General features: G+C 49.7%; 1 protein-coding gene and 1 long non-coding RNA gene across 3 annotated transcripts in view; one reads left to right on the top strand and one right to left on the bottom strand.

The window, feature by feature from the left end:
* Positions 1-21,283, top strand: part of LOC307206799 — a 335,840-nt gene that overhangs the window by 214,805 nt on the left and 99,752 nt on the right. The gene's annotated exons all lie outside the window — the stretch shown is intronic.
* GRIPAP1 (GRIP1 associated protein 1) overlaps positions 1-21,283 on the bottom strand; it is a 75,803-nt gene that overhangs the window by 1,590 nt on the left and 52,930 nt on the right. For both annotated transcript variants that reach the window (XM_079960018.1, XM_079960019.1), the window contains 3 exons: positions 20,238-20,366; positions 18,840-18,933; positions 7,686-7,840 (listed from right to left, as the gene is read on the bottom strand). In XM_079960018.1, coding sequence (XP_079816144.1) covers positions 7,686-7,840; positions 18,840-18,933; positions 20,238-20,366 — 378 coding nt within the window. The remainder of the gene's footprint in view (positions 1-7,685; positions 7,841-18,839; positions 18,934-20,237; positions 20,367-21,283) is intronic.

Genomic DNA, 21,283 nt, shown 5'->3' with positions numbered 1-21,283 from the left:
AGCATTTTTAAATGTAAATACTTAAAATAATCCTTTTCCCTATGTATTTTTAAAAAGCACTATTGTATATTTATATTTTCCATTTTGTCTTTATATGCAGATACTGTTCAAGCCTTGAAATAAAATTATTTGTCAGCATAACTTTTGTGAAAATTATTTATATACTTACTTATCTATAAGACTTCAGTTATCCCCAGGGTAAAAAGGGGGGGGGCACATTATCTACCTGGCCCGGGCCTCTGCCTGGCTCTGCTCGGGATCATGGATTCAAGCCCCATGTTGGGCAAAAGGTTCCTGCATTGGAGGGGACCCCCGCAGCCCCTTCCAATTCTACGGTTCTGTGTTCTGCAGGCTCCACCCTGGCCGGCCAGTTTTCTTCAAGCCCTGCTTCTGGTCCATCAAGTTCTGGCTTGCCTCTGAGACACTACTGCCTTAGCTCTCTTTGTCCTCTTCAGGGACGGCGGGGGGCAGGGAGAGTCTTTTTTTCCAAAACAGTAAGTTGGCAACCCCGACAACAGAGGCACAGGCAGAAGCCACAGGCACAAATCTGAGTTTGGGAAAGGAAGGGAATGGAACGCTTCAGTCCCCTGCCCCATACAGTCACACCTCGGGTTGAAGTAGCTTCAGGTTGAAGAGTCGGTGGAAGAAGATTGGACAAAATTTAAAGTTTATCTTCAAAAATATTGTAAAATTAAGGACTGTTAGAAAGATGTTGGAAAAAGAAAATTATGTGGTTTTGGCAGAAATGACATAAAGGATTAAGTAAAAATGAATTGGTGAAAGAGAGAATGTAAAATTATAGTATAATAAGACAAATTATTAAGATAAAAACAAGGTTGGAAGGATTTGCTGAAACAAATTGAATTAGAATACAAAAATGGGAGGTGTGAGGAGGTCAAGGAAACAAGTAAAGGAAAGAAAGCTATGTAAAGGTTCAATTTGTTTTCTTTGTTTTTAATTGATTTTTTTTGTCTTTTTTATTTTTACCTTTTCTTTTTTTTCTTTTTCTTTTTGTAACCTTTAAAATTTGAATAAACATTATTAAAAAAAAAAAGTAGTTTCAGGTTGAGTGTTTTCGGGTTGCGCTCCGCGGCGACCCAGAAGTAACGGAGCACATTACTTCTGGGTTTTGCCGCTCGCACAAACGCTCAAAATGACGTCACGCACATGCGAGGAAGCGGCGAATCGCAACACACACAAGCGTTCGCTTCAGGATCATAGCTGTCAACATTTCCCTTTTTTTAAAGGGAAATTCCCTTATTCCGAATAGGATTCCTCGCAAGAAAAGGGAAAAGTTGGCAGCTATGTTCAGGATGTGAACAGGGCTCCAGAACTGATACCGTTCGCATCCAGAGGTATAACTGTATTGGGGAAAAATGCAGCTAAGAGGAAACACCAGATCTGAAGAGGACACCCTTTTCAGGCTCTGCCTATTGACACACATCAATGAGATGACTTGTGACCAGAGGCAGGATTAAAACCTTAGGTAAAGGTAAAGGTACCCCTGCCCGTACGGGCCAGTCTTGACAGACTCTGGGGTTGTGCGCCCATCTCACTTAAGAGGCCAGGGGCCAGCGCTGTCCGGAGACACTTCCGGGTCACGTGGCCAGCGTGACATCGCTGCTCTGGCGAGCCAGAGCCACACACGGAAACGCCGTTTACCTTCCCGCTGGTAAGCGGTCCCTATTTATCTACTTGCACCCGGAGGTGCTTTCGAACTGCTAGGTTGGCAGGCGCTGGGACCGAGCAGCGGGAGCGCACCTCGCCGCAGGGATTCGAACCGCCGACCTTTCGATCAGCAAGTCCTAGGCGCTGAGGCTTTAACCCACAGCGCCACCTGCGTCCCTATTAAAACCTTATAAATATATAAATTCATTATGGGATTATGCAGTTAAAAATTGCTTATTGATCACCATTGGGCTTGAGTTCAGAGGGAAACTGTTTCTTAAAATCGTGAGATAAAGAACCAATCACAATCAATAAAAGAGGCAGAGAGAGGACAAACCAAGTGTGGATTTCGATAGCGAAAGGGTCCTCTTGGATGCAAGCCGCGTGCTGTCTCTCAGACCACGCTCCCTCCCTCGGCTACAGCAGGCTCCTTCTGACCAGTGCCTCTTCCAACCCACCACCTGAAGTATTTCTGGCTGGCAACCTCTTTCCCAGCTGCACAGCGCCCCCTAGAGGCCCCCACTCAGGTCGCCCACACACCTTAACCTGCCCCAAACCCCACACCCCTCCTCCCCAGCACCACATTATCTGTGGATTTGCACCCCCTGCAACACACCCACCCTGTCTCCAAGACAGCATTTGCAGCCCCAACCTTGACAGTCCGTCCTCTGAAGCAGCTCCACTCCCCCCCATCCCTCCCCACTCAGATGCAGCTATAAATAGCCGCCTCTTTCCGCTGACATCACTCTTTCGTCCCCTTGCTCCATTAGGACGTTGGAAGGATCAGATTCTACATCAAGTTAATATTGAAAAAGGAAAGGGTGGGGGGGGGAGGCCAATATGCTGCAAAGTCTTTTGCCGGGGCGGGCTCCCTCTCGCCTCTCCCTGTAGCCTGTGTTTGTGAGCGCTGGTGATTAAAACAGGTGAGCACATGAACGGCCTTGCGGGATCAGGCTTAAGGTCTACCAAGCCCTGATTGCTAAGCAGCCGTTAGCCAGATGCTTCTGAGAAACTTGCAAGAGCAGGGCAGGGAGACTGCTATGTCCCCATCAGCTGGTATTTGGAGTTACACTGCCTCTGAACATGGAGGGTTCACTTAGCTCTTGTGGCTGATAGGGGTGCATTGGAAGAGATATTTCCCATGACTCCCCCCCAATAAGCTGCTGCAAGCTTTCCAAAGGGAAGAATACAGTGGAGTGGGGAGAAAACCCTTTGCATATGCTCAGAATATCCTATACAGTGGTACCTGGGGTTAAGTACTTAATTCCATATTCCTTATCACCGCCCCAAAATCCCCTCCCTGCTCATCGAAAAATAATATGCTAGGGAGAAAGGCTAGCCAGGGGTCAGCAGGGGGCCGGTCCACAGTTCCTCAGACCTTGTGGGGGGCTGCACTATATATATATATATATTTTGGGGGGATGAACAAATTCCTTTGCCCCACAAGTAACCGAGAGATGCATTTTCAATACAGTGGTACCTCGGGTTAAGTACTTAATTCGTTCTTGGGGTCCGTTCTTAACCCGAAACTGTTCTTAACCTGAAGCACCACTTTAGCTAATGGGGCCTCCCGCTGCCGCCGTGCCGCTGGAGCACGATTTCTGTTCTCACCCTGAAGCAAAGTTCTTAACCCGAGGTACTATTTCTGGGTTAGCGGAGTCTGTAACCTGAAGCGTATGTAACCTGACGCGTATGTAACCCGAGGTACCACTGCCCCTTCTCTCACTGGTCTCTCACTGCCCCTTCTCAAGGAACGCTTGTGCAGGATCTGAGCATTTATGGCTCTCCGAGCACAAGGGCTGGGGAGGACACTTAGCATCCTCTTCTTCTCTCCTCCACCCCTCTGCATCTTCCCGGGGTGAGGAGGGGCCAAAGCGGCAAGACCCAGGACACAGCACCCCCGCTGCCATGCCCCTATGATGGCCAGAACAGACCCCCCACCCCCCACCCCCATTCAAGGCTGCGGGGACCATTTCTGCCCTGCGCACCCCTGTCCTGTTCTGTTTGACTGCTCAGCCCCAGAGGCAGCCTTGCCACAGCCCAGGGAACAGCCTCCCTCTCTGGCTTTGGGTGGTCACCCATTTGTGACAGGGGGAGAGAGGCGGCTCCAGCCCCAGCAGATCTCTGGCACAAGGAAGCGGTGGCGGCGGCTGCTGCTCCTCTGCAGCTCAAGGTCACCACGGCTCGTAATGGGCAGGGAAACCTGCTACTCCCTCAGCTGCCGCTCGGTACCAGGAGCCAGGCTCCCGCTGGCCTCTTCAGTTCCCCTCGCAGTCACCTTGACCTGCATCCCGAGACCAGGAGGATGGAGAGAGGCAGCGGGAGGGCAGCTGCGGGAGCCCGGCCCCCATGGGCTCACGGCAGGAGCACCCGGAAAAGATGCCAGCATCCCAGGAGCTGCCAGCTGCCCTTATTCGCCAGGGGACAATATCTTCTCATCTCCTGCAGCTGTGGAGCTTTCAGCTCTCAGTTGTTCGCTTTCAGCTCTCAGTTGTTCCTTACCGACTGGGTACATGTACCAGCCCTACGCCTGAAGTTGCGTGTGAAATCAGGGGTGGGACGAAAGCGGGCTTGTGGGGAAGGGCCCTGGGCCCCTGCTGCTGGTTCGCTGTGATGGCAGCCTCCAAGCTGGCCCCTTTGCCACCCTGTTTGCAATCTCTCTGGAACAGGGGTAGGCAACCTGCGGCCCACAAGCGGTCCACGGGGGTCATCTAAACAGCCCACAAGCCACCCCTCAACCGAGCTGCCCACTCGGCGAGTCCCTAAGCACTGCGCTAAACCGGCGCAGCGCGGAGCAGGGACTTGCTTCCACGGTGCCGGCCCACAGATTGATCTCCGCAGGAGTGAAGCAGCCCAGGCGAGGTAAACCTTGCCGACCCCTGTTCTGGAACCACCCCAAGTCCTTACTGCCTCCATTTTGCAGTTGCATGTCCCTGATAAGATGCAGCAGGACTCTCCTCCCACTGACCCCACCTTCTGCTGCTATTTGCTGGGGTCCCTCCCTGGAACATCTCCCCCACCTAATCCATTTCTGCCACTGTTAGTCCCTGGGAAGCTAGGTACTCCAATAAGGGCTCCTCTCTTGACCCCATGCAATTTACATGTGCCAATTGTTTTTTTTTTGGGGGGGGAATACCCAAAAAACCATACTCCCTCAGGTTGTGTGCTTCTAAGCATGTGCAGAGTTCCTTTTCCACGCAAGGAATAGTCTAATAATAAGAAGAAGTACTGTGAGGGGAGAGATTTCGTCAGGCAAGGCGTCTCTTCCACCTGCCTTGCCCCACCCTCTAGTCTCTGCCTCTCAGTTTGTATTGTATTATTTTATGTACTGTGGTTTGCCGTTGTTTTATTGATTATAGTTTAGAAATTATTTATTGCAACTGCTGAGTGGATTTCTGTTTAACTTTTATACGTTATTATTATTACTACTCAATACTATTCTAGTGATTGTTGAACGTTACTTTTTTGATATAGGTTACGTATTTTAAAGTTATGTTTTATTGTCACATTTTTCTTTTGCATTAGATTGTTATAAGATGTACGTTTTTTGTTTCTTCAGCTTGTAAGCAGCCTTGAGTATTGTAAGATAGAAATACGGTATACAAATTAAAAATGATGATAAAAATGATGATGATGATAATAATAATAATAATAATAATAATAGTAATAGTAATAGTAATAGTAATAGTAATATACTGCCCTTCATCACAAGACCCCAGGGTGGTTCACAGGATAAAATACAAGGTAAAAATGCAAGTAAATAGTTAAAGCAAAAAACAACAAAACAATAACAACAGATCTAGGGGCAAAGTCTCTCTAAAAACACAAGACGAGCCTGCAGGAGCAGGTGTGGCCTCAGCATTGAGCAGTGCTGTCAATTAGCCAAGCCGGATGAGAGCACAGGGGACGTGGGTGGCGCTGTGGGTTAAACCACAGAGCCTAGGACTTGCCAATCAAAAGGTCGGTGGTTCGAATCCCCGCGATGTTGTTCGGTCCCAGCTCCTGCCAACCTAGCAGTTGAAAAGCACACAGTGCAAGTAGATAAATAAGTACCGCTGCGGTGGGAAGATAAACGGCGTTTCCGTGCGCTGCTCTGGTTTGCCAGAAGCGGCTTAGTTATGCCGGCCACATGACCCGGAAACTGTACGCCAGCTCCCTCAGCCAATAAAGCGAGATGAGCGCCGCAACCCCAGAGTCGGCCCCTACTGGAGATAATGGTCAGGGGTCCCTTTACCTATGAGAGCACAGAACCCAGCTGATGCAGCAGGCAGGGGGAACCGAGTGGGATGACCTGGTACCTCCTCTAGCAGCTTCCTGCTCCTCCTCGGAAGGACCCTCATCCTATGGTAAAACTGCTCCTGGACTGTACCATTCCAGACTGCAAGTAGCAGCTGCATAACGGCATGCTTTGTTGTTGTTTAGTCGTTTAGTCGTGTCCGACTCTTCGTGACCCCATGGACCAGAGAACGCCAGGCACTCCTGTCCTCCACTGCCCCCCGCAGCTTGGTCAGACTCATGCTGGTAACCTCGAAAACACTATCCAACCATCTCGTCCTCTGTCGCCCCCTTCTCCTTGTGCCCTCCATCTTTCCCAACATCAGGGTCTTCTCCAGGGAGTCTTCTCTTCTCATGAGGTGGCCAAAGTACTGGAGCCTCAGCTTCACAATCTGTCCTTCCAGTGAGCACTCAGGGCTGATTTCCTTCAAAATGGAGAGGTTTGATCTTCTTGCAGTCCATGGGACTCTCAAGAGTCTCCTCCAGCACCAGAATTCAAAAGCATCAATTCTTCGGCGATCAGCCTTCTTTATGGTCCAGCTCTCACTTCCATACATCACTACTGGGAAAACCATAGCTTTAACTATACGGACCTTTGTTGGCAAGGTGATGTCTCTACTTCTCAAGATGCTGTCTAGGCCTGTCATTGCCCTTCTCCCAAGAAGCAGGCGTCTTTTAATTTCGTGGCTGCTGTCACCATCTGCAGTGATCATGGCGCCCAAGAAAGTAAAATCTCTCACTGCCTCCATTTCTTCCCCTTCTATTTGCCAGGAGGTGATGGGACCAGTAGCCATGATCTTCGTTTTTTTGATGTTGAGCTTCAGACCATATTTTGCACTCTTCTCTTTCACCCTCAATAAAAGGTTCTTTAATTCCTCCTCACTTTCTGCCATCAAGGTTGTGTCATCTGCATATCTGAGGTTGTTGATATTTCTTCCGGCAATCTTAATTCCGGCTAGGGATTCATGCTTTCTGCCCCTCCAAAAAGTTAGCTAGGACTTCTAACTTTCTCCCTTGCACTGTTGTGTGTATGTGTTACATGCATGAACTAGGAACACTTTAACCACATAGAATCATAGAATTGCAGAGCTGGAACCCCAAGGATCATCTAGTCCAACCCCCTGTAATGCAGGAACAGGCAGCTGCCCCATGCAGGGATTGAACCTGCAACCTTGGCGTTATCAGCACCACACTCTTTATCCAGGCTGACGTGCCCATAATCCTATACAGGTAGATCGCTGGTTTCCTTTAGGTGACTGCAACTTTAAGTGGATTGGTGGTGAAAAATAAATACATAAAAGCAAAGGGGAAGGAGGGGAAGGGGAGATGACTGGCAAACCCATCGGCCACTGGGAGAGCATTTGGATGTGGCTGGAGAGTTGGTGGAGCAGAGGAAGTTGCAGAGAATTTGGGAGGTGCATGGAGAGAGTTGTGGAGGAGGTTGGAGAGTCATCAGAGGAGTGTTTGGGTGATTTGCTCAGTTGTCGGGGTTTTTGTTTTGTTTTTCTGGCTTTGCATGCTAGCCTGGAACGTAACCCCATGAAAGATGAGATCTATCTGGACTATGTTAATGTCCACTTTCAATTTGGACCAGGGAGCAGGGTTCAGGGCTGGCTGTTGCTCTGTTGTCTTCTCTTGGCTCTGCCGTTCTCCTGGAACCAGCTCCCATCTCTAACACCCTCAGATAACGCCCTCCCCAGGCACACACCTCACCCGTGATCCCCAAGGCTGCGCCCACAAACCTTCTGCAAGTGCATGTTTTTGGTCAGCTGCTCCTCCAGCATGTTCTGAAGCTTCTTGTTCATCTCCCGCACATTCTCATCTCCCGGCTTCACCAGGTCTCGTAAGACGCTGCTCAGGCTGCTGCGGTCGACTTGCCCGTGGGCCCCCGACACGTCTGTCAGAATTGGGCAGAGGGGAAGAGAGTCAAGAGAGAGAGAGAGAGGAAGTGGGTGTGTTGTGGTTTGGTGGGCATCTCAAACTTAGTTCTCAGGGGGGAGAGACAAACCTCTGTCAGGGATGTACCATTTGTGAGAGCAAAGGGGGGCCTCACACGACTAGGTGTTCCTTAACCTGAAAACAATTCTCTGTACACAGAAAGCTAGCGTGTCAGGATTCTGCTAGAATCCTGCTCCTTGACAACTACCTTTCTATAGCCCCATCTGCACCATACATTTAAAGAAGTATCATAAAACTGTAAACAGTCATGGCTTCCCCACAAAGCATCCTGGGAACTGTAATTCCTTAAGGGTGCTGACTTGTTAAAGGTAAAGGTAAAGGTACCCCTGCCCGTACGGGCCAGTCTTGACAGACTCTGGGGTTGTGCGCCCATCTCACTTAAGAGGCCAGGGGCCAGCGCTGTCCGGAGACACTTCCGGGTCACGTGGCCAGCGTGACATCGCTGCTCTGGCGAGCCAGAGCCGCACACGGAAACGCCGTTTACCTTCCCGCTGGTAAGCGGTCCCTATTTATCTACTTGCACCCGGAGGTGCTTTCGAACTGCTAGGTTGGCAGGCGCTGGGACCGAGCAGCGGGAGCGCACCCCGTCGCAGGGATTCGAACCGCCGACCTTTCGATCGGCAAGTCCTAGGTGCTGAGGCTTTAACCCACAGCGCCACCTGCGTCCCCACGCTGACTTGTTAGGAGACCCTTATTCCCCTTGGGAAGGGAGGTTGATTGTTACACCACACTGGGAATTGTAGCTCTGTGAGGGAAAGAGGGGTCTCTCCTAACAGCTTTCAGCTCATTTGAGAAACTACAGTTCCCAGAATTCTTTGGCAGAAGCCATGACTATTGAAAGTGATTGGATATTAAACGTGTGATACGGAGGGGACTTGTGTAGAAGATGTACTTCTCCCCAACACCAGTCTGAAGTAGCAGCATCGGACACAGGTCTAGCACATCAGAGAGGGAGAGAGAGACTGCAAAAAGTCACGTCAGGAAATCTGGTGGAATCTAGCAGAAGTTCAGTGCTAATTTTTAATTGTTCGCAGGAAAAAAAATCCATTTGCAACTCCATTTCCACTTGCAAATCAGAGAATTTCACCATGTAATGTCATGTGATGAAAGGTGGAGCGGCATCCCAGCCTACAGTTCTTTTCCACCATTTGAAATCTGGACTGCCGAAAAGCCAAAGTTTCATAACACAACCGGTAATGCAGTGCAAAAAGGGAAATGCTGGAAAATGGGACAGAAGCACCAGCATTATAACTTGCAAAATGCAACAAACTTCATGCCCAGGACTTTCAGACAGCAGTCTTGCCCCAGGTCCCTTCCTAAACAGAAGACAAGCTATTTCACCTCCCTCTAGAGCCATGTCTCCCAGGCCATTCTGAGGGCTCTTTCCCCTGGAGACTCCTAGGAAGTGCATTAACAAACACGGTTTCAGGTCGATACTGGCTGGCCTTCTCCCCCAAGCTGCTGAGCTGGTTTTATAGTTATTTTATTGTCAGGGTTTCCATATGACTGTCTGCTTACTGCAAGCTACCTTGAGAGCTTCTTGGCCATTTCTCCAAGGGGAGTAACAAATACCATGAGATACCCTTGAGGAAAATAATTTCCCCTTTCTCTTCTTAGGCCCTTCCTCCTCTGAGCGATCCCAGGGATCATGTGGGAGACACGAGGCAATTGCAGCGCCAGATTTGCTCATGTGACAATGTCAAAAAGCCAATTCAGAGTGAAAACAGGCCATGCTATCCCTTGCTCTGAATGAGCGTTGGGAGGGAGCTGTGCTGAAATAATCTCACCTTTGCTTGCAGGTCCCCATGCCTAGAAAAACCACTAAAACAATGAGCGTTTTCCCCCAGGGGCAACACAACCACACACTCCTCTCCTGCTAGTGGGTGTTACATTAAGTACACTCATACCTCTTGTTACGTTCGGTTCAGATTACGTCTTTTCAGGTTGTGTCCCACAGCGGCCCGGAAGTACTGGAAAGGATTACTTCCAGGTTTCGTCACTCGCGCATGCGCACATGTGCAAAATGACACCATGCATATGCACAGAAGTGGCGAATCGCAACCCGTGCATGTGCAGACACGGGTTGCATTCCGTTCAGGTTGCAAACGGGACTCCGGAACGGATCCTGTTTGCAACCAGAGGTACCACTGTATACTAAAAACAACAACAGTGACATCCACCACTTTCCTCCCATCACCTGCTCCTCCTTTCAGAACTGGCAGCCTGCAGCTGAGACGCCTCTCTCCACAACCATCTCCTCCCTTGCTCTCTAACCACTGCTCACTGCCCTCTTCTCCAGAGCCTGGGCCTGCTCTGATCTCCTTAGGGAGCTGACATAAATTTGGGGTCTTTCCCTGAAACCTGCTCAGCCACGAAATTAGCAAAACAGCAGGGGAACAGATAACAGCAGCCACCCATCTTCTCTGCCCCCACCCTGAGAAACTGGCTTCAAACAGAAAAGAAAAACTGCGGAAGAGGAACTGAATGAGATTCTTAACTCGTATGCTAGAAGGAACAGCCAAGAGGCCTTCCTGCTGTTTTGCAACTTCTGTGAGTGGGAAGGCAGGCTCACCAGACGGATGACGATGACATGGCCCCCATTAACACCACAGCCACTGCCTGGACTGGTGGGGTTAGGCAAACAAGCAAGCAGGGCACAGGCTATGACCAGGTACAAAGGCATCATAAAACACACACACACATGCATGTGTCGCTTTGAAGCCTGTTTTCAAAAAATAGAGCTGAGCTCTGGATGAACTAGCAAGAGTTTCCTCTGAGCTTGTGCAGAGTGCTCCCTCTTCACCACTGAGTAACCACACTTGGGGAGCACATATCTGGGGATATCAGGGAATGAATGGCTGCAGGCTAGATGCAACATCATTGAGTCGAGCCCAGGGATGCCAAGTGGTCAACCAGGCTGCGTGGTAAAACCGTGATCTGTGAGTTAACCAGTACAGTGGTACCTCAGGTTACATACGCTTCAGGTTACAGACTCCACTAACCCAGAAATATTACCTCGGGTTAAGAACTTTGCTTCAGGATGAGAACAGAAATCGTGCTCCGGCGGCATGGCAGCAGCAGGAGGCCCCATTAGCTAAAGTGGTGCTTCAGGTTAAGAACAGTTTCAGGTTAAGAACAGACCTCTGGAACGAATTAAGTACTTAACCGGAGGTACCACTGTACCGAATTTCAAGAAACCAGAACCTGGAATTTACTGCCCATCTCCACCCAACAACCTGCCGGGTTCCATCCTGGTTCTCTCTTGGTCCAATAGATTCCTCTAGGTTCCACGTCTTGACCCATCACCCCTGGGTTTGACCCCGCTTCTACTCCTTCCTATGGGGCCGGTTATTTTAGAGTGCAAAAGTTCCAACCAACTCCCATGCTAGCCCTGGTTCTATGCACACAGCTCTATTCCAAGCAGCTGCGAGGACGGAGCTTAGATGGTAGCACCCTCTGTGCTTTGTAATAAGTACTTGAAAGAGTCGTAGAGAAAAGGCTACGGCTGAGCACCAGGATTCCTGTGCTCTTTCTGCAGGCATCTCCCCCCCCCCCCCCCCCGCTGCCCCAGTAGCTGTCCGTTGCAGTTTGCTCCCTTGATTCCCCAGACTGATGCCGAGCTAAAGTAACCCTGACAACTCGATCGATCCCACCTGCTCTGCAGCTTCAGCACTCATCAGCCGGCCTGTCTCTCAAGACAGAAATCCTTCCATCCCTTGGCTGTGCCGTCATGCGTCGCTCACCCCCGCAACGCCCCTGCCTTACACAGGACAGGAAGGAGCCAGGAATCCTGACTCCCGGCGTCCGCTCCTCCCGCCACCAAACCCAACTCGTATGCAGAATCGCCTCTGACACCCTTCGGTTCACCCTGAGTGACTACCACAACCACTCCGGTGTCCCTTGCGTACAATTGTCAACATGAGTTATGATCTCTGTGGCGCCCTTCCCCAGGGCTGAGTATAGGCAAGTTTAAAAATTAAAATTCTCCACTGTTAAACAATAACAACAAAAATCCTAATTCTGCAGCCTGCAAAAGTCGTGTACCGCAACCCCACACGGGCCCACCTCTGCCTGTTAGCATTCACTGAAAGGCGGGAGGAAACTCAGCCTTTTGCCCACCCTGAAAACAGTCTAAACTAACAGAAGGTTCTGCCAACCTGAGCATGAAGTCTGCCTCAGCTAGGAAGCTGCTCTTTAGGGCAGGATAACAGGTGCATTAGCATTTGGGCCGCTTGCCTGCCAAAACTTCGCTCTGTGCTGTGCTTAACTGCTGTTGATAAAGAGGGCAGACCTGCAGCAGCATCCAAATAACTAGGCGTGTCTTAAAAGCACTCAGTGAAATCCCTGCATCGCCTCCAACAGCCCAGGCAGCTCCTCCACCTTCAAAATCACCCCTGCTGTCCAGTAGGGGCCGCAACCTCTGAGTCCTCCTGCTCAAGTCGGTCAGTGTGGGGCTTCTGAGTGCAAAAGACCTTTCTTCCCACTGATGTTATCATCTCCCCCCCTCCCCGCAATTTGTTTTGTTTTTGATTTTTTGCAATAGAGATATGAAATCTTTGGGCTGACATCATACTGTACTAAAGCAGAGGCATCACAGAAACAGAATAATTCAGGCCCAATATATCTATCTATTCCCAATATATCGTATGCCTCATTGCCAAACTGCTCACTTGTTCAATCTCGAATCGTTTTTCTTTTGGTTTGGTTTGTTCCATGGATCTCTCAATAGCATTTTTAACCTAAGTTGGAAACATTTAATTGTCAATGCTTGCTTTTTTTTTTTTTTTACAATGGGAATGGAAAACCACCAATATTTTGTTTGTGGCACCCTTAGTGTTGCTGCTTCTCTCTCTCCCCTCCATCCTCCTAGCTGAGGAATACATTGACATCAGGCCCACTTTCCTCTGGCTGGTCCCAGAGTTCACAAGTGTGGCCCACTCTCACAAGCTTTAGGAATAATGCCTAGAGCAGTGTTTAGCGTCCTCGGGTCTCCAGCTGTCGTTGGACTTCAACTCCCAGCATCCCTGACCACTGATCCTGCTAGCTAGGGATGATAGGAGTTGTAGTCCAACAATAGCTGGAGACCCATGGTTGAGAAACACTGGCCTAGAGTGTGAGCCACTGTCTGCCCCCGCACAATTCACCAGGCTTACCATCCTTTCCCTGGACCAAGCCTCCCACCTGAAACATCTTGCTCTCCTCTCTGCCTCCTATCTGCAAAGCCCAAATCCATTGAGCCCATTCCCCTCCCAGAGATAGAGAGAGAGGGAACCTCAGTTCAATTATCAAAACCTAAGGTAATTGCCTGAGGCTAAATCCATCTAGTTTATATTGTAGGAGAGGTAGAAATAAAAGAGGAGTTAATTGGAGAGAGAAACACACACACACACACCCTGAGGACTCCTGAGGCAGCGGGGTCAAGTGGTTGGAGCAGAAGGGCCAGCAGTGACTTCTGGGTTCAGTTACAAAGATTTGGAGGACAAATCTGCCTGAGAATGACAGGCAAAGGCAGAAGGAAGTGGCACAAGATGCAAGAGGAGGAGGAGGAGGTTTGTATTTTTAGCGTTCATGAAATATTCACTGGCTGGGCTGTGTGTTGCCAAGCTGAGGCGAAGGCGACCCTGCGCAAGCTATTTATAACCGGCTCCTCTTCCCTGCCCGCGGCGCAGTTCTGCGTGGAAGTATGGAAAACTTATCCACAGCCGCTCAAGAGGACCCACCACCCCGGCTGCCAGATTTTTACCTCCAAGCACAGGAGAGGCCCTTTGCATGTCGCCCCTCAGCATCCAGGACCCTCTTTCTCTTGCCCTTAGCACTGTGGCTGAGTCCAACACCACTGCTCTTTGGCAAGTTCAGGTGGGCCAAAGGAATAGAAGCAGGATTACCAACGGGGTGAAAGTAGGGTGGGGGTTCTTATAGAAGGGGGGGGAGAGAGAGATGGGCCTCAAAGGCAGGGAAAACAAAGCAGAACGGAGGAGACAATCCCTATGTGAATGCTATGTGGGTTTGTGGGACTGGGGGACGGATTGCAGAGTCTGTGGGAGAGGGGCTCGGGAATGAGAATCAGGAATGAGAATCTCATGGCCTGGAGACCTGGCTTCTCGCTCCAACTGACTTGCCAAATGAATCTGCTGAAGCCGCACATTCTCGTGCCAAGAGCAGAGACTCGAGGGCCACCTGTGCTTTCCACCTTGGTGCGCAGAAAGCGGGACAAAAAAACCAAGAGAGCTCTCCCTGGACTCTCCTTCCACCTATAATGGAACATCCAATCTCCAAGTCATGCAAGACTTAAGAGCCCTGCTCCTCCTCCATCTCTTTCCCCCTTGCCAAGGAGGAAGCCCACGAAGCACAGAGAGGCCACTTCCTTAAGAGATACGGGGGGCTTCTGCTCTTTCTACCCACCCTAAAGCGAAGCTGAAGTCCCGAGCAGTTGTCTCCCTACTTCAAACTCCCCCCAAACTCGTGGAATTTCTACTTCACTAGTAGCCGGAATAAAACCAGAGCAACTGCAAGCCGTGGTCAGATCCTTATCTGGGGCCTAGCCCCCTTTCCCCCAAGTTGGTTGGGACTAAAGTTCTGTATAGGCTATGGTTCTGCAATCACACAGCAGAGCTGTGGAATCTGGTGGCAGATGCAAATTTCAGTAGCATGATTTTTGCAGCTTTGATTTTAATTTTTTGAAGGGAAAGAAGCTTCTAGTCCTTAAGGCTGCTGGAGTGGAATTTTGGAAGGTACAAGGTAGATAGAGGGAGGGAGGAACATGGAGAAGGATCTCCATTGGTCAGGAAATGGGGCTTCATTGCAATGCAAAGCATCTTGATTCCGTCCCATGTGGTGTAGCAGAACGCATCATGCAAACAGATGCAAATCCTTTTTTGGTATAATTTATGCAGGTTGTGGAAATGTTCTTCCATCGAGGCACAATTTTCAGCAGGTTCATCTTGGTTAAGACTAATTGAATAAGCCAAGGGACCATGATGCCCAAAAGCCAAATTGGGAACTCCAAAAGCTTCAACAAGCTTTGGGAACATTCCAGGTGGAATGCTGGCAAGGGTGCCGGAAGTATGAGAGAGGAATTTTGAAAAGATCCGTGGAATCAAACTTGCAAAGGATCTGAAGCTCTCTTATATCAAAGAATCCTGGCTGAGGGCCGTGGCAGCGGGCCTCATGTCAGCCCCCTTTCACATCAAGGGTAATTTCACACCACACAAGGCTTGATGCCTCAGTCAGGTTTCTGATGTGAATTCAAAACCTACGTTGGCAACGATGCACATTGCATAACCAGAGCCTCTCCTGCACTCTCTCTCTTAAATATTAGCCATGCAGGTAACATGCGGCCATCGAGAGATCCCACCAGCACCATCCAGGGGGCAAATGGCAGCAACACAGAGGCTGTGAAAGCCACATTACCAAAGATCTGCTCTCTGAAAAGCAACATTAAGCAGGAATTCTGTCACAAGGATTATCTGATCTCAGAAATGCCGGAGTTAACATGCTAAGACACCAGTTCCATCCAGCACTGAGCACAGAAGCAGCTTATTCAAGGCAGCAGATCTTACTTCTCCCCACAATTTGTGTGTGTGTGTGTGTGTGTAGCGAACGAAGACCCCACAATTCATGGAGCTCGGGATCCTATCTGAAGCTTAATACTGAACTCATGTTCACACCCACACAGGGTTCAGTCCTCTCATCCTCGCGGCAAAATTATACAGTAGAGGAGAAGGAGTGAGACATGGGTGGGCAGAAGGGGGAAAAAACGGGCAGATCTATTTTTATTTGTACTTGTTTCATTTTTACCCTGCCTTTCCTCCACAACAGACCAAGGCACGGCTGCAAAGATGGGAATTCCCAGGCAGCCTCCACACACAGGCCACTGTCTGGACCTGCTTCATCCTGTACCATCGGACCACCTTGTGGGACTGAGGACGGCTGGCCTGGGACTGAGCTGTCGGGTGGAGTCACCTCCCAGAGGGCCTCTAGCCAGAACCACAACTCTTTCAAGCTTATTTCTGCAACCACATGGGCTAGAAACTTGTAAGGAAAACAAAATAATAATTTAATAATAATACTAATAATATTAATAAATAATAATAATAATAATAATAATAATAATAATAATAATAATAATAATTTATTTATACCCCACCCATCTGGCTGAGTTTCCCCAGCCACTCTGGGCGGCTCCCAATCGAGTGTTAAAAACAATACAGCATTAAATATTAAAAACTTCCCTAAACAGGGCCGCCTTCAGATGTCTTTTAAAGATAACTTATTTCCTTTCCTGTGGAGGGCGTTCCACAGGGCGGGTGCCACTACCGAGAAGGCCCTCTATCTGGTTCCCTGTAATCTCACTTCTCGCAATGAGGGAACCGCCAGAAGGCCCTCGGCCCTGGATCTCAGTGTCCGGGCTGGACGATGGGGGTGGAGAAGCTCCTTCAGGTATACAGGACCAAGGCCGTTAAGGGCTTTAAAGGTCGGCACCAACACTGAAAAGCCAGGACTTTAATCTACAGAACGTTGAGGAGAAGTGTTAAAAGCAAGCCCTCCAGCAGATACTGCAGACTTTGTAAGGCCTGCAAGAGGAGCCGCAGAGAGCCGAAAGGGCAGTGCAAAGGAGGAGATGGCGCAGCCAGACAGAGAGACCTGGGATAGCTGCGCTGCACATGGTTCCCTTTGTACCGCAGCGAAGCCGAGTGGGAACAGCCCTTTCCTCCTGCCTTTGTCTGTGCCTGGTGATGGGAAGAGGCACTAACAGGGTTTGACAGCAGGTCCCCACGGAGGCTGTCATTCTGGCTGCTGCAGGGGGAGGGGCCTGCCCCCTCGGCTTCACCAATGGCACAGAAAGGTCCCTTCCGCAGGCCCGGCCTGTCACGGAAGGAACACAGAGGTGGGAGGGACAGGGACACGGGCGAGGAGGAACAGCTACACGCAGGCAGGGGACGCTTCAAAGGGCTCTTTCTAGCTCTACCCCTCTTTGTGGCCTAGCTTCACAGGCCAAAAAACCTTTCCAGCGCTTAAAAGAGGATACCTGCGCTCTACCCCCAAATACGTGCAAGGCTGCTAACGCAGAGGCCACGGTTCATGCCTGCTGCCCAAATTCACTCTGTGCCCGTCAGCAGTCAAATATGCAAAAAGGGGGAGCTGCTAATACAGTGGTACCTCAGGTTACAGACGCTTCAGGTTACAAACGCTTCAGGTTACAGACTCCACTAACCCAGAAATAGTACCTTGGGTTAAGAACTTTGCTTCAGGATGAGAACAGAAATCGCACGGTGGCGGCAGCGGGAGGCCCCATTAGCTAAAGTGGTACCTCAGGTTAAGAACAGTTTCAGGTTATGAACGGACCTCCAGAACGAATTAAGTACTTAACCCGAGGTACCACTATATATGTGTACACCTGCCTGTTCCCCACAAGCTTGAGTTCTGCAAATATGGCCGGTTTGAAATGATTTAGCTTCTTCCGATTTACTCTGCGCCCCATGCTTCAGGCAGGGACAAGGCTTTCTTAAGAGGTGGGGGACAGGCTGAAGGCAAAGCATTGCTCCCATGGAATGGGCAGGCAGGTGCTGATTCAGTGGGAAAGTTGTGCGTGGCTGGACCCCCCCCCCCCATGGTTTCAGGCGTTTAATGAAATGTCACAGGTGTGCCATGGGATGAACCTACAGAAAGACATTTCCCAGGGCACCAGTGTAACATTTAAAGGGCACCTCCTTTCCATTCTAGAGTGTGAAGTGTGGAATTTTTACCATCCTCTCTCTTCCCCCGTGTACAAGAGCGATGGCCCCATGGTGGAAGAGAGAGGCTAGCCAAAAAAGGAGGTGAGGCGTCAAAGTCTCAGGAGACCCCTCTGAGACCCATCTTCTTCCCCAGTTTTAGTCAAGGTTATCCACACACCCTTGACATTCTTTCCCTTAGCAGCCATGATGTTGGTCTTTAAAATGAAGTTGAGACATAATGTCAGATTCTGGACTTGTAAGTTAGTGTGGGGAGGGGACTCTAACTATAACACTATTTTTGTTTATGATTCATGTTATTTCTTTTATGGATGTATATCCCTAATTATAAAATATTTCCAAAGCACCTTCAGTTTCTCCTAAGATCTATGTACAGTGGTACCTCGGGTTACATACGCTTCAGGTTACAGACTCCGCTAACCCAGAAATAGTACCTCAGGTTAAGAACTTTACCTCAGGATGAGAACAGAAATCATGTGGCGGAAGCAGGAGGCCCCATTAGCTAAAGTGGTGCTTCAGGTTAAGAACAGTTTCAGGTTAAGAACAGACCTCCGGAACGAATTAAGTACTTAACCCGAGGTACCACTGTATATAGAAAGTCTCAGACCGGTTGGTTATGCTCCAGTTGTGACCAAGGGAGACGGTGCAACTACGCCTGCCCAGTTCTGCCCCTAATTTGCTGACAGTACTGCTGAGGGATGTGGGCATTCCACTCGAACTTCCTTCCTGACTTAACATCACCTCTTATTCCCTGCAGACCCCAAAATGGTGCCCCTCCCTCACCACAGAAGAAGGGATGAGAGAAAATCTACATCAAGCATAAAGTGGGGGTGAGGAGAAAGATCAACATTGAGATCTGCTGCACCGGTGGTTCCTGCTGCCTAAGGCAACCGCCTCACTTTGCCTCCTGGCCTGACCAGGCACTACCCATTGGGAATTCCACCAGAGAACTGTGTCAAGTGTGAGGCCCCGATTCAGAGCTCACCTCAGCTGCAAGCCTATTCAGCAGCCTCAGGGTTCCCTAGGACCACTATCCAATGGAAGCGGAGAGAATCTTCAGGTGTCCAAAGTAGATCTCTTAGCCTGAAATTCCTGGACACACAATCTTTGCTTTGATCCACCCCCTTCCACCAAGCTGAGGTCAAGGCCACTAGCCCCTGGTTTGCTCAAGCTTATTCCCTCCTGACTGCCAGGAGTCCTCACCGATGCGGCTGTCCATGACGTAGGTCTCGATGATGGCACTCTTCCGACACAGGTCCTCAGCCATGGAAGCACTGCTGACCTCCAGGTGTTTCACCTAGCAAAGGGAGATGGCATCATTCCTCACAGCCAGTGCTGCTTACCTGCCCCCAAAAGCCTGGAATCCAGAACCTCCACCAATGGCAGGCCTGCCCGTGCCTCTTAGATCCTAGGATCATAGAATTGCAGAGTTGCAAGGGATCATGAGGGTCATCTAATCCAGCCCTCTGCAATGCAGGTGTTCCCCCCCCCAGGGGGGCTTGAACCCACAACCATGAGATTAAGAGTCTCATGCTTTTACAGATGGAGCTCCTGGCTAAATATATTTCTTCATCTAACCCCAACATCGCTGACTTTAATCTTGGAAGTCATCTCACCAGTCTGGGCTCTGGAAATAATCTCCAAAAGATCAGAATGTGCTGCCACATGGTGGCTCCTCTGGGGACTTTAGAGGCCTTGGGGGCCAGATGTGGCCCTCAGGACTCTCACTAGGCCAGGGCCTGGGCCCTGTCACATTCTACTCACTGGTACTGCTCCACACCCTCTCGGAAGTGTGTTTTGTGTGGATGGAATGTAACCCCAAACTGCAACGCCTCTTGCTTTTCTGAATGGTTGACAGGGACAGGGGTCTATGTAGGAACCTCTGGCAGTGTGTGGCTCAAAATAACCTACTGTACAAAGGTTAATAGGATGCAGGTGGTGCTGTGGTCTAAACCACAGAGCCTAGGGCTTGCCGATCAGAAGGTCGGCAGTTCAAATCCCTGCGATGGGGTGAGCTCCCGTTGCTCAGTCCCTGCGCCTGCCAACCTAGCAGTTCAAAAGCACGTCAAGTGCAAGTAGATAAATAGGTACTGCTCCGGCGGGAAGGTAAACAGTGTTTCTGTGTGCTGCTCTGGTTTGCCAGAAGAGGCTTAGTCATGCTGGCCACATGCTGTCTGCGGACAAATGCCGGCCGGCCCCCTCGGCCTATAGAGCGAGATGAGCGCCGCAACCCCAGAGTCGTCCGCAACTGGACCAAACGGTCAGGGGTACCTTTACCTTTATACAAAGGTTAATAGTCACATCCATCAACCCACCTACTTTTTGCCCCTGATCTTACCACCATCCCTCGCATGCCCCCCCTCCGAAAAAAGTTATCCAGGGGAAATACCGTCCTCAGGCTGATAAAAGTTCTGCACCCCTACCACAGAGTCAAGCACAGGCAAAACTCCCGAGAGTTAACATTCTCAGTCACTGGTGGGAGCTGGGCATGTATCACTGTGTACAGACATCTGGCTGGGCCAGCCATACTGCAGGAGAGCCAGTATGTACTATTCTGCCTATTCTGCCATTCCAAAACCAGGCCTGCAGAGGTTTCCATACCTTCTCCTCCAGCAGCCATTTCTCCTGCTGAACTTCTGCCAGACGCTGGAAGAGCTCAGAGATCTCCTCATCCGACAGGTCAGCTGGCCGAGGGGGTTGTGACTGTGACTGCGGGCTGCCTGTGGTGGACTGCAAGCAGAGAAGGGGGTTGGCAGGCAGGCTGGCAGCCAAAGCAGTCTTTCACTGCATCCATCATCCTCCGACCCCAAAGTAATTTTTAAACATTTTTAAAACAATTATAGGGATGCAGGCCCCAAGCTACCAATCTAGCTGCTAGGCACCCACAGAATATCTATCGTCCTATAGCGTAGGACGACGAACCTCTTGCTTGACACCCTGGCCAATTTTCCAATAAAGAACTGATTGGCTGTTTCTTCTTCTTACAGAAACCCATTTTCTCCAATCTTCAGACAAGACTTTGGGAGAAAAGAAGCCAGTGGGTGGGTGAGAGTTTCCCTTGGATATGTCCAAGATTATATTGCAGGGGTGGGTAATAACAAACCCAGTTTATTTTAAGAGTCTTTGTTGTGGCAACTTCAAAGGCAGGTCAAACAACCACACACACACACACACACACACACACACAGGCAACCTTTAAAAACAACAACAAAAGGATTCCTTTGGCTTGTGCAGCTAATACATAGATCACAGATCAAGTTGATCAGTAATTATAATAATACTACTAATACTAATACTAATAATACTAATACTACTAATAATATATTATTATTTATACCCCGCCCATCTGGCTGGGTTTCCCCAGCCACTCTGGGCGGCTTCCAACCGAATATTAAAAATAATGCAGCATCGAACATTAAAAACTTCCCTAAAGAGGGCCTTCTGTTGTCTTTTAAAAGTAAAATAGTTGCTTATTGCCTTGACATCTGGTGGGAGGGTGTTCCACAGGGCAGGCACCAAGAAGGCCCTCTGTCTGGTTCCCTGTAACCTCACTTCTCAAAGCGAGGGAACCGCCAGAAGGCCCTCGGCACTGGACCTCAGTGTCTGGGCTGGACAATGGGGGGTGGAGATGCTCCTTCAGGTATACT

This window comes from Podarcis cretensis (assembly GCF_951804945.1).
Source record: "Podarcis cretensis genome assembly, chromosome: 17".
Taxonomy (NCBI): domain Eukaryota; kingdom Metazoa; phylum Chordata; class Lepidosauria; order Squamata; family Lacertidae; genus Podarcis; species Podarcis cretensis.
The sequence above is the reverse complement of the archived record's forward strand: the minus strand, read 5'-3'. Positions and strand labels throughout refer to the sequence as shown.